General features: G+C 40.0%; 1 protein-coding gene across 1 annotated transcript in view; it reads right to left on the minus strand.

Annotated features, from left to right (window-relative positions):
* Positions 1 to 4,151: 4,151 nt before the first annotated feature.
* ly75 (lymphocyte antigen 75) overlaps positions 4,152 to 14,080 on the minus strand; it is a 158,037-nt gene continuing 148,108 nt past the window's right edge. Inside the window, exons 32-35 of the mRNA XM_078552240.1 lie at positions 12,249 to 12,413; positions 11,078 to 11,200; positions 8,668 to 8,841; positions 4,152 to 7,320 (exon numbers count right to left, since the gene is read on the minus strand). Of these exons, the coding sequence (XP_078408366.1) occupies positions 7,115 to 7,320; positions 8,668 to 8,841; positions 11,078 to 11,200; positions 12,249 to 12,413 (668 nt within the window). The 3' untranslated portion in view covers positions 4,152 to 7,114. The remainder of the gene's footprint in view (positions 7,321 to 8,667; positions 8,842 to 11,077; positions 11,201 to 12,248; positions 12,414 to 14,080) is intronic.

The raw sequence follows: 14,080 nt of genomic DNA on the forward strand, positions 1-14,080 counted from the left end.
CTATCCCAGTCTATATAAGGGTAATTAAAGTCCTCCATTATAACTACTCTATGATGTTTACACCTGTCTGTAATTTCCTTGCAGATGATTTGTCCCTCTATATCCTTCCCACTAGCTGGTGGTCTATATATTACACTGAAAAATGTAATTGCACCCTTCTTATTCCTTAGCTCTAGCCAAACCGGTTCAAATTTTGAATCCTTTGCCACATCCTATTTCTCCAGTGCTGCAATGCTTTCCCTAACCAAAAACACCATTCCTCCTCCTTTTTAACCTTTCCCATCTTTTCTGTAACCAGGAATATTGAACACCCAGATCTGCCCTTCCTTAAGCCAGGTCTATGTTATCACCACAATATCATAATCCCACAAGGCAATCTGTGTCTGTAACTCCCCATTTTATTAACTATACTCGGTGCATTCACATATATGCAGTGTAACCCTGATTTAGACGTCGTTACTTGCTCCCTTACTCTGACTCCATCTATTTACTTACTATTCTCTATTTTAGTGTTATCTGCCTCTCCCAACATTCCTGCTGCACCCTGGTATTACTTTGATATTCTTTTCTGGTTCCCACATCCCTGCTGAGTTAATTTAAACCCTTTCCAACAGCACTAGCGAAACGCCCCGCAAGGAACGCAGTCCCAGCTGTGTTCAGCAACCCATCTGGCTTGTACAGATGCCATCTCCCCCAGAGCCAGTCCTAATGTCCCAGGAATCTAAAGCCCTCCCTCCTGCACCATCTTTCCAGCCACACATTCACCTGTCTTATCTTCCTATTTCTGTGCTCACTTGCACATGGCACTGGGAATAATTCAGAGATTACTGCTTTAGAGGTCCTGCTTGCAAATTTTCTACCCAGCTCCCTAAATTCCGATTGCAGGACCACATCCCCCTTCCTACCTATGTTGTTAGTGCCAATGTGGACCACGACCTCTGGCTGTTCTCCCTGTCCCACAAAAATGTCCTGTAGCCGTTCTGTAACATCCTTGACTCTAGCACCAGGGATGCAACAAAACATCCGGGAGTCACATTGACGGCTGTCTGCTCCCCTTACTAAAGAATCCCCTATCAGTACTGATCTTCCACTCTTCTTCCTCCCCTCCTGTATGGCTAGGCCACCCGTGGTGCCATTCTCCTCCGTTACACCCTCCTCCCCACATACTCCCTACTTCTCCAACCTCACCGCCCCCCAATACCTTCAGTCCCCCCATCCCCGACCTCACCGCTGCGCCCCCCCCCCCACCACCCCCGACACCTTCCTCCTCGACCTCACCCCCCCAACACCTTCTGTCCTCCCCTCCCCACCCTCACCCCCCCCCACACCTTCTGTCCTCCCCTCCCGGATACCTTCCTCCCCGACTTCACCCCCCCCGACACCTTCCTCCCCGACCTCAACCCCCCCGACACCTTCCTCCCCCCATCCCTGACACCTTCATTTTTCTCCCCCCCACCCCGCCGACCTCACCCCTCACACCTTCGTTCCCCACCCCGGTACACCTTCCCCTCCCACCCATCCCCAGTATACCTTCATCACCCCTCACCGCCGATCGTCCATAGGAGCCCATGGCCATGACCATGGTGTTCCGAAGCATCAATGGAAACCTCCCACCTTCCGTGAGCTGCTTCATGTTGGAGCCATGTCCATGAAAATCCACCCAGCATGCGATGAATATATTCCTCCAGGGTCTGGTAGCTGTAGGGCTCCAGCATCATTATCTTCTCAGAGGTCCATGATCTGAGCAAGGCCCTGACGGTAAGTCCTGACTTCTGCACATCACTCTTGTCCAAACGTATTCTTGGCCAGCGTATTTTCCCGCTGGTGTAATGGTAAATCGAACCCAGGGGGACAATTCTGGCCGGGCCTTACTTTGCATCCAATTACTGAGATGCAAATCAGGTTTACGCCGGCCTCCAGCAGGCTTTGCATTCTGTCATGGCAGACACCATTGGATGATCCCGCTCTGCTTTTACCCCGGTGTGAAATCGATTTCTGCCCCTCCTGCTGAATTGTTTGCCCGCCCTGCTGTCTGCCACCAACAGGACCAGATGTTTCCGCCCTTACTTGTTACATCACTATTTCTTGGGCTCTACAAAAATTTCATTTGATGCTGGTCAATGAGACATACGAATGCAGGAATTTGGCATTTTCCTTTGTCAATTTCCCTCCTGTTCTCTGCTGGAGGTGTTGACCTCTTGCTCGAGTATAATTCCATTGCAATCTCCCTTAAATGGCCACCCTGGATGCAGGAGTATTTTTACCTTGCTGTTTGGTTATAGGGACATATATTCACACACATAGGCTGGGATTTTCCAGTCCCACCAGTGGTGGGCATGGTCCTGGCTGGGCTGGAAAAATTTGGAGAGCGGCCAAAGGCTTTTGGCTGGTCTCCAAATTCTCCCATCCTGCCTGCAACGATGCCTGCTACTGGTGCGACCAGAAAATCCCGCCCATAGTTCAAGCAGGGATTACAGAACAGATTTTCCTCCTCCTCATTTCTGGGGAATTGTTGTAGTGTTTATACATGGGATCCAGAGCTGATGTTCTGCACTCCATGATCACACCCACCTAAATCACAGTGCATGCATCTTGAGTGGGTCGATCTTGCCAATGGGATGGGACAGCATGGTGATGGAAAGCTGGGATGTTGGCACATATGACTTTTATGAATATAATTATGTTTGGTTGCTGCTTGGTTAGCTTCTGGCCTCTTATATGCTCCATCGTTGGGCATATTTAGGGCTGAGATAGACAATCCAGCCATAACTTCCCCAAGAGCTACTAAAACTGTCACTCGCCCCTTCAGAGACACTGGGCTGAATTTTCAGTTTTGGGTTAGGACCCCAATGTCAGAGCATTTCAGGTAGACCCTGCAACAGAGGCAGGTGCCTGACACAATTTTGAAGATGGCCAATTAGTCGCTGGATAGTGCACTCACCATTCAATTAAGGGCAACAGGTAGGCTCACAAGGCTAGAGGGCCAATAGGAGGCCCTCTAGCACTGGAAAATCAAGATGGAGGTACCTTCAGAAGAATCTTCAAGCTGTTAAATTAAAAAGTGGCACCAGCTGTCACTCCTGCATTGTGGAGGAAAAACCCTTCCGAAGGACTGTCTATGGCTGCAGCTATGGTCCTACGGTTAGTGACTGCAGGATAAGGGTTAGGTTTAACTCTGATGATGGAGTGCTGACTCTTCAATCTGCCACCGAGAGGTTGCCTCCATTTATCTGCTGGGTTATGGCCTTAGTCGAGGGTCCGCATGCAGGAAAGTGGCCTTTGTAGGCCCTTTAATTGGTTTAGTTACCTGCCACTTATGGGCGGGTAGCTGTCACCCTTCCCGAATCAGCCTGCTCCAAAAGGGTCCAGAGGCCGGGAACATGCCAGCAAACTGGCATGCCAGCCGCTAGGAACAAATTGCCAGCCCACTCGCCTACGGTTCCACCTCCCTAGCTGAGCGAAAATTCAGCATATCTCTTTAACCTTCTTCCACCCCTACGTTGATACCCTTCCATCTCCTCTCCTCAGATTATGTAATCTACCCTGTGTTCACGCTGGCACCTTTTATCCATTTCCTCTGCTGCACTTTTTAAAATTGCTTCCTTCCCCCTCTCATACATGCTAATACTTTCCAGCCCCAGATCACAATGATTCATGCCCTGCTCCTATTCATGCCCTGCTCCTATTCATGCTGACATGCTTCAATTCATGCTCTTCTCCTTCCCCTCCCTCAGATTCATTCTGGTACTTCACGGATATACTCCAACTTCCTTTTGCCCCTCTCAAGCTACTCTTCCTCCATGGTAGAAATGCTGCTGGATGTGGGTATTTTGAGATATGTAATTTTCTTGACTAATATCTTATACATAGTAGCATTTCATATAGGTTGGCAAGTGGTTCCTACGGGAGTGTCACCGAGGACTCAAGCAGGAGCAGCACTAAATTTTGCCAATTCAGATATTTAAAGAGTGCATGCACGGATACAATCTGTACACTGCTGGCTGAACCTGGAACAATCCTGGTCTAAGGAAGCCCAATGCAAAGAATAGTAATGACAATATTTCGCATGCTATTTTATGGCCAGCAATGACAAAGTATTCCCAGCTACTTCAGTTAATCACAAAATAGAAGGAAAAAATGATGAACTCTACTAATTAAACACGTGCTGCTTTTAATAACTCACAGTTGTGGTAAAATACATGATCAGTATGTGAAACAGAGCAGTCCACACTAAAATAATTTTCACAAATCATGACTTTTTGCTCCCAGTTAATCTCTCAGCTCCTATTAACAGCAAAAGGCACGTTTAGAACTTGTATACGTACAAAGACATTTTACAAGAACACTATTTGACAAATAAGTCTGCTTAGCAGAGCAAGAATAAATTTACATTTACACGTCCATACTTCAGAAAATAATTTGCTCTCCATTTTCTCTATGCACCAATCCGCAGGGGGAGAATTATTTGTACCACAGATTTCTCCATGATCACCAAAGATGCAGCTCCCCAAATACTGCACAAGAAACACAGGGCAAGCTTATTTGGTGAATCTTGGTGCTCCCCAAGGTGAGAGTGTGTAGTTAGCATTTTTTCATTCTTTCGTGAGATGTGGGTGTCGCTACCAAGGCCAGCATTTCTTACACATCTTTGCCCACCATTTCAGTGGGCAGTTAAGAGTCAAATGTAGGCCAAACTGGGTAAGGACAGCAGATTTCCTTCCCTAAAGGACATTAGTGAACCAGATGTGTTTTTACAACAACCAATAATGCTTTAATGATTATTACTGAGACTAGCTGTTAATTCCAGGTTTTATTAATTGAGTTGAAACTGCTGTGGTGGGATTTGAACTCATGTACCCAGAGCATTAGCCTGGGTCTCTGGATCACTAGTCCAGTGACATTACCACTACCCCAATGTCTTCCTGGGAAGGCATAGCACCTCTGGGAAACATAACACCTTATCTCAAATACCTAGCAGTAGTATAAAGCACTATAGTCATGTGCAACACAGGTCAAATGTGTAATAAATTTCCCTTAATGTAAATTTCAAAGGAGCAACCACTCCTGCAGTGGACTAGCATTTTGTTCATTCGCCACTGTTGCTGCCTTTCAGTATTATGCAATTTTGTGTTGTTTCACCTACTTACTATAGGAATTGTGTTACAATTGCCTAAAACCATTTTGCAAAACAGCCCTACTGGGCAGAAGAGCCTTTCATCCCATGTTGAATTGCAGCCCAAGTTGAATTGCAGCCCAGGACCTAGAGGTGAAAGATAGTATATCACCCCACTGTATACATTTTTCTGGACTATAACTTGAGAATATAGTAAAGTCACCCAAAATAAAATACACAAAAACATGTAAATCCTGGAGGAACCTGAATCTGGTACCTAATTGGGAGTGCATTTAATGTTGAGCTACCTCTACCTCTTACGTATCATGGGCCAGAATTTCATGGCCTCATCGCAGCAGTCACAGGGCCGTGTTGCGGTGAGCCATTCTAAACTCCACTGACTTCGGCAGGAAGGTAAAATTCCATTGCTGTAAAATTCCACCCGTGAAGTTTTTTTTTAATTAAAAGAATGTCAATAATATTAGTATGTATAAAAAAAAACTGAAAAATAACACATTATTCAAACGCAATTGCATAGCTCTGAAAGTACCCACTTAATGGTTTTGGGCCATTAAAGCTGTAAAATCTGTGCAATCAAAATTAAATTTAAAAGCAAAGACTATTTAATATTACATAAGGAAGATTGCCAATTTCTGCAGCTTAATTTGAGAGAGATAAATAGGTCGAGTTGATCAAACCCACTCCTCTTCCTAACCTACATGTAAAACTTTGGCTGTTTGGACCTCATTACAGTTAAGATGTTTTATTAGGTAGCTTTTGCAATGAAAATGAAGAATTCTATATACATTTCAAAGAAGCCAGAAATGGCAAAATTGTAATACTGATTTTCCTATTTGAGCACTTTGTTATGAATGTTTAATTTTCAACATTACAATTACTAAATTTGGTTCAAACGATTTAAAAAAATAATTCAAAGTAAGGATTTTCAGCAATACGGTCCAGTAATGCTATGCCATTTTGGCCTTTGTACTTTGTAAATATGTACAAAGCAACAAGTTATGTTCTTCCCTCACACAAAAAGAGCATTATGACATTAACTAAATTGATATTGTTTCTATCAAATGCCCAAATTAAAAACAGTACAATAATTAATCTCTACTGCTAAATTTGTAATAGATGGAGCTCTAAGTACACACAAATAGAAGCACAGCAGAACCTCTTAGGACTAGATTACCAAAACATTCATATAGATTACACTTCAATTTTTAAAATTAAAACAAACCTTGCTTTCGCGATGGTTTTACTGTAAACAGCAATTTCAATCTGTTGAAAATACTGCAATAATCTTGAGTTTGTATGCATTAATAAACCCAACCCTTAAAAAGAGTTAAGCACACAATGTGTACCTTAATGTGATTTATTAATATTCATATTATGTGTGGATAATAGGTCAATTCAGAACTAATTCTTGACTGAGGTTCTGCTGTGAAAAAGAAGTTACAAGGCACTGACATAAAAAAAAAGGAGGATTTCATAAACAATAGCAATTTTTTCCAGTTTACACAAGTCATCTAAAGCCCAAATTTGTTATGGCTTTGAACACATCTGACACTATTAAGGTCTTTAAAATATACACACATTTGATTTTTCATTGTTAATGTAAAATTTCCAATGGCTTTCAGATATACAGAGGCATCAGTAAATGTCTGTCACATAAGCAACCGCGTGATATCACAACATGATTGGCAAAAGTTTTTTTTCAGTTAAGACATTGCATATATTATGATTCTTTGCAACATTGGAATGTTTACTTAATATAGTATAAAAATATGTTTTTAAAGCAAATATTTCACAAAAGAACACAACCTCTGTAAACTGCCAGAGTAATAACTATGTAGCAGTGTTTATCAAAAATGTAAGTAGTGCAAGTCAGGAAATATTTATAAATGAAATTATTTAGCAATTTTTCAAAATAAAGACAAAGGATATCAATGTTATGAAAATCCTCTTCAGCATTTTGGTAACAGATAACAGTAAGTTTCAGTCATGGAATTCCTTAAGTTCTGATATCATAACTGTACTATCTGAATCTGTGGGATCATTATAACTACGTTCATAGTGCACTGTTCCAAAGGGATTAGCCCATCGCCACTTATTCCTTTTGTACAAAAACCACACAATTCCAACAATTAGCAGGAGGATAAAAATCACTGTTATCACTAAAGCTGCAACTCTGTGACTGGATCCTGCAAAATAACAGAAATTAAAAAAAATAAGTTTTTTTTATTTGTATGTTTTTTCTTAAAAATGTAAGAAAAACCGATGAATGAGTATTTTTTTTACTCAGTAAATGCATTGTAATAAAATGTTACAAAAAGAATGACGCTTCAACCAAGAATACAAATTCTATAATCTGGCTGTACACTCCCCTAGTTTGTCAAACATAAAATCTGAACAGCTGAAAATGATTATTTGACAACAATCAATGTGAACAACTAGGCACTAAAATTCCATGGGTGGTGATCCTGGCAGTTGTACTGGTAGCATACCCCTATTATCCCCAAACATTGATCCTCACTGGAGTTTGCAGGATCATTGTGATGGCATCTAATATGCATGTATACAGTCAAGCAGAGGCACCACTTGGAGTGCACCTTTGGTGCCTGCCTGTTCCACATCATTGGAAATGTGCTGGCTGACTGACTGCCCACTCATGGTGGAAAATGTGATTGTTCAGGACATTACATTCCTTCCCCCGACATACAGTGCTCCGATGAGTCCCCAAAGACAGACAGATTGAAAACAGTTTTTTTTGGGGAAAGTTTCGGGCCATTTTGAGAGGTCTGGACGCTGCCAGTGGAATAATTTTTCTGGTCTCCTGCATTGTCATCCTTCCAAAATGCTGAATAACATGTTATCTGTCCAAAAGCTAAACAAAGTACATGTTACTTTAGATGTTACGTGTGGAGACCTAGAAAACCTTATGACAAAGGTTAAGTTCAACGGGGACTTTCGTGATCATTGATATTGCATTTGCAGCTTTGTTACAAATTACATCATAAGCCTAGGCCTTTGAATGCACAGCTTCTTCACCATACCCAGGAAGCCAACCGTTTGCCACACCAGCCGTTTGATGTGTACCTCCTCAGCTCTCTGTGCTCTACTTCTCATATCCCAGTACAACCTTCCCATCAAATGTCTATACAGCCAGGCTGCCATTTAGAAAACACCTGTGTATTTCACTACTAAAATGCTACTTGGAAATCTTCCTATTTGCTAAATTCCACAACATTTGGCCTGACCTAGAGTTTAATACAATTTGACTGCCTAGCTGTAGAATTCTGCATGAGTTTTGTTGTCACAAATTAAGACATGTTTCTTTCTCACATGTTCATGGATCTATTTTTTAGAGTGGTAATATATCACTGCTAAACTTAGATTGATTGCTTACTAGCACTTTCTATCAACATTACCCACTTTGAATTCGCAACTACTTTTTCTCCAAAATTAACACGCAGTAAAATCTAGTTTAACATGTTAAGCAAGAATTAAGAAAGAGTTGAAGCATTGAAAGCTGTTAATGTAAAACTTACGCATTGGAGCCTTGCAAACAAGTCTGCTATGACTCTTTGAACAGCTGGTCAGAATCCATGTCCCATTTTTGGATGATATAACAGCACACTTATCATGAATTGGAACTGTGAGGTTTGTATTAATCCAGTTAGCAAAGGTAAGGTTTGAACCATCTGGCCACTGTAAGGATTTATCTGTATGCCAGGACAAAAAAAAGTGTTAAATAATTTAAAATGCATTACTGCAACATGTACATTTGAATCTTAACAGAGGAAACCTTCAAAGGGATATGATTGTGATTATTAAGACTTGCATTGATGGCACCTTTCATAAGTGTGCGCGTATGAGGAGGTTGAAACAGCAACTTAGCAAGAGGCACCAGTCCTTGAATTTCTCTTGCTTCAGTTGTACCTCATGCTCCACAGTCTCTATATTACCGTGCTTTGACTTTGAAGCTCCATTTTCGCTGAGGATTGCAGGTTTATTGCAATATCAGTTTCATTTAAATTATAGTATATTGCAATTGCAGACAGCAACACCTTAGTTATATAATGGGCTTCCCTTGCTGCAAATTTCACTCTACTAGCCAAGAGTGATAGCTATTCAGAGCTCCATTTCTGATGTCTGGTGGCAGTATCTAATTTATCACAACAATAAAAAAGGTTGCTACAGTAATTTTAAGAAACTTGAACAATTTTTTAAACCCAGCTTCACAATACATTTCTGTCGTATTCCATATGGCGTCAAGCACAGCTGATATGAAACAGCCTACTTGAAGAAGTCTCACACTTGTCTGCTTGGATTGCGATCTGAATTCTGGAGTTAAACTGTGACTTTTATTTTGATGCTGAGCAATTTGTGTGGCAATGTAAGAAAAAATTTAAATGGCTGCATATGTGCACCTTGAGAAATGTATTACATGTTCAGTGGGCAATCTTAACTTCTCCTTTGAATTTATTATAGAAATTAATTTATTTTGGCATAAAGTCAAAAATTAATACTTTGTATGGAGGAAAAAAATCTATAGTTTTGAAAATGAAACTTACAACACCTCAAAGAACTTCCTCAATAAGAAGTCTGTTAATATCGACTTCATATTTTTAATATAAATATATTATAAGTATATAAGTATATTAATTAGAAGTAAAACATAGCTCTTTCAGTATGAAAATGTGGATTTCCATTAAACATAATTGTCTCACAGAGATTGAGAAAGCATAATGTGAATACTTTTTAAAATTTGTTCTTGGGATGTGGGTGTCGCTGGCTGGGCCATTATTTATTGCCTGGAGAGTCAACCACATTGCTGTGGGTCTGGAGTCACATGTAGGTAAGGACGGCAGATTTCCTTAAGGACATTAGTGAGCCAGATGGGTTTTAACAACAATCAACAATGGTTTCGTGGTCATCGTGAAACTTTTAATTCCAGATTTTTTTTTTCATTTAATTCAAATTCCACCATCTGCCATGGTGGGATTCAAACCCAGGTCCCCAGAGCATTACCCTGGGTCTCTGGATTACTAGTCCAGTGACAATATCACTATGCCACCACCTCCCATCTTTATATTAAAGGGTCTAGTCCACAAATCAGCTAAAGTCAACTTTTAGTGGTACAGGTGATAATGACTGCAAAGTACAATCACTCAGTGCAACCAAGATTGGAAAAATACAGGTGATAATCACACATTTTCCAAAATTGCATATGACAAAAGTCCCAATGCATGGCATCTTGACAATTATTTTATTTTCTCTCCTCCTGCACTTATACATGCCTTATGTAAAAGTGTCAGCATTGCTCAGCTGATAGCATTCTCATCATAGAATCACAAGTTTATAGTTTAAATCTTACTCCAGAACCCGTGCACATAATCGAAGCTGACATCCAGTGCTTTCTATTTGTGAAAAATGGCCATCAAATTTGGTTACATGAAAATTGAAAAAGGTAATTCAATGTGGAACAGCTTTACTACATTTCTGAGGGACATATAATGAACTGTATAATTTAAGCATGTGTTCTTTTTGTAAAAAGCACAATTGCATTTGGAGCAACAATTAAAAATGCCACCTAGTGGACAACTGTACTTTGCACTCATTATCACCTGTTCCACTAAATAGTTGACTTTAGCCAATTTGCTGAATGGGAGTTAAGCAGAGAAGGAGAAAGACAGTGGGAGAAGCATCGTCCTATAATTAATTTCAAAACAAAACTGATCATTAATCTACTTGACTTTCACTGGGGCGATGTTTCAGGATCCAATCGGAAAATGGAAGAAAATAACTTAGAAGATGCAGAGTTGCATGTAAAAAATAAAATCACTGCTCATATATACACAGCATGTGAATAAAAATATATACCTATATCTAAAAATAAATTCAACTTTTCTAACATGTACAAATGTTTCTTTTGATTGCTCACACACATTCCCTTACCTTTACGATTTTGAACAATTCCCAGCCAGATCCGTCCAGTGATGCCGTGCTCTTCTTGTATTTGTCTCGTTACAAAATCATTTTCTTCCCTGTCCTTAATACTCAAGATAGTAGCAGAGGGATCTAGATTTTAAAAAGTTCGTATTTTACTATTAACAATAAAAAAAGTTCCTTAATACTAATATTTATTAAATAGTAAGATACTATGAATCGTACAGGTGCAAGAGGCAATCAAAAAGTTTAATGGAATGTTGGTGTTTAGGGTGGGTGGAACAAAAAGAAGGAACTTTTGCTTCCGTTGTAAAGTTCAAAGCCTTGGCCAAGTCTTATCTGGAGTTCTGTGTCCAGTTTTGTTCACTGCATCTCAGGAAGAACATATTGGCCAGGAGAGGGTCCAGTGCAGATTCACCAGAATGATTCTAGGGTTTAGAGGGTTAAAGTATGAGGACATGTTGCATAAACTTGTATTTTCTTCATTACAAAAGATTGAAGGGTGATCCAATCAAGGCGTTAAAACTGACTTGATAGTGTAGATATGAGGAAACTATTTCCTCTGGCTTGGTCGGTGGGGGGAGGTGGTGGGATGAAAAAAAAAGAGAAATCAGGGTTTAATCTTAAAATTGGAGCTAGTCTCTTCAGAAGAAAAATCAGGATGCATTTTTCCTTCAAAAAGGGTAGTAGAAATCTGGAACTCTTCGCCCTTCAAAATGCTGTAGATACGGTCAAGACCGAGACAAATAGAATTGTGTTAGGTAAGAGATATGGAGCAAAGGTTGATAAATGGTGTTGAGGTACAAATCAGTCATAATCTAACTGAATGTCATTCTCTTGGTCCTTAAAGATTTCACTGAGATGATTGCGTACAGTTGGTACAGTTCAGGGTTGTACAATATAGGTTTCATTTCTGAACATTTTAACTTTAATTACTTAGACCTTTGGGCCCCCTAAACAGGCATTTTAGAGATTCCAGAATAGATCTACATCAACTACTATGAATTACATTTTAAATTAGACTACAAAAAAAACCCCACAAACTCAGAGCAATGTTTTTCAACTAATAATGAATCCAATACACAATACACGTAGAGCACCTCATCACAGATACTGGATGTTTTCTTCAGCACCACCAGATACTCCAGTAAACTGCACCAAACATGGAAGCAGAACATACCTAGCTGATGACAAACGGATTTGGTTTCGTCCATGGTAAATATAGACCAGTTATATAAACCCATGTCGAATGCATAGCAGTATTCTTTGAATCTAATCCATGGCGACTTCCCATTTTTCTGTGGGCAGAAGTTTGAGTATTTTTCCTGCTGATTAGGTAATGTTCCTGCAAAAAGATATTTTCAATTGTATAAACTCACTTTACCTTAAAATATATTAATTGATTGGAACAAACGCTTTTTGTTAACTCCTGTTAGACTAATATATTACACATGGTCTGGAAAAAGTTTCCCTGCAAGGATGTTTGTGTCAGGGGCATGGCAATGGTGCTCAGCAATAGTCGCACAGGTTTCACTGAGCTTAACAAGTACAGCATTTCCCAGCTTGGATAAGGGAAGGAAAAACACTTGAGAATCTCTTGGAGACCAACTGCTGAAGGCAATGGTGGCAAAATTATATTCCCTCCGCCAAAAATAAAATTTATGCAGATAATAATTAAAGTAAAAAATTAAACCATAAAGGTTCAGTCAGGCAGCACCATATTTTCATTACGTTCAGCGTTGTGCAATTGTAGGATAAATCCAACTGAACCCCACTCACCGAAGTCAATTTGAATAATTAGGAGCTATCCCAATATTTTTCCCAACACAGGATGCAAAATGCTACTAATATTACACAATGGTGTGAATTTATTTGCAAGTACATATTATGGTGCATAAGCTAGCATTATTGAAAGAAACACTGTACAAATCTGCAAAGAATAGTGGTAGGTTAGAAGATTTTAAGAACCAGCAAAAAAATGACTACACAAAAAAAGGGGGAAGGTGGAAATTAGAGTATGAGAGAAAGCTAGCAAGAAATATAAACTGATAGTAGGAGTTTCTGCAACAGTTTCTGCAAGTATTTAAACAAGAAAAGAGTAACTAAAGCTAGTGTTCATCCTCTAGAGAGTCTGGTGAATTATTAATGGAAAACAAGGAAATGGTGGAAGCATTGAACAGATATTGTGTGTCTGTCTTCACTGTGGAAGAGTCAGAAAACTTTCCAAAGGTACTTGAAAATCAATAAGTGAAAGGGGCGAAACTTAAAACAATCACCATCACCAGAGAAAAGGTACTGGGAAAACCATTAGGCCTAAAGACTGACATGTCCCTCGACTGGATGGCCTGCACCCTAGGGTCTGAAAAAAAGCAGCTGCAAAGATAGTAGAAGCATTAGTTATAATCTTCCAAAAGTCCTTAGATTCTCGAAGGGTCCCAGTTGATTGGAAAATAGCTAATATAACATCTTGATTCAAGAAAGGAGGGAGACCGAAAGCAGGAAACTATAGGCCAGGTAGCCTAACATCTGTCACAGGGAAATTGTTAGAATCCATTATTGCTGGAATCCGTGATTAAGGAGGTTATAGCAGATACTTAGAAAGTCATAATGTGATCAGGCAGAGTCAACATGGTTTGGTGAAAGGGAAATCATGTTCGACTAATTTATTAAAGTTCTTTGAGGAAGTAACAGGCAAGCTGGATAAAGGGGAACTGGTAGATGTGGTATTTACTTGGATTTCCAAAAGGCATTTGATAAAGTGCAACACCTTTGTGTCACTACACAAAATAAGAGCTCATGGTGTAGGGGTAACATATTAGCATGGATAGAGGAATGGTTAGCTAACAGGAAGCAGAGAGTAGGGATAAATGGTAGGGAACTAAGTTGCCAAGGGAAGTCAAGAATCTGCAAAGGGATATAGATAGGTTAAGAGTGTGGGCAAAAATTTGGCAGATGGAATAATGTGGGAAAATGTGAACTTGTCCACTTTGGCAGGAAAAAATAGAAAAGCAG

Source organism: Cetorhinus maximus, chromosome 11 (assembly GCF_964194155.1).
Source record: "Cetorhinus maximus chromosome 11, sCetMax3.hap1.1, whole genome shotgun sequence".
Taxonomy (NCBI): Eukaryota; Metazoa; Chordata; class Chondrichthyes; order Lamniformes; family Cetorhinidae; genus Cetorhinus; species Cetorhinus maximus.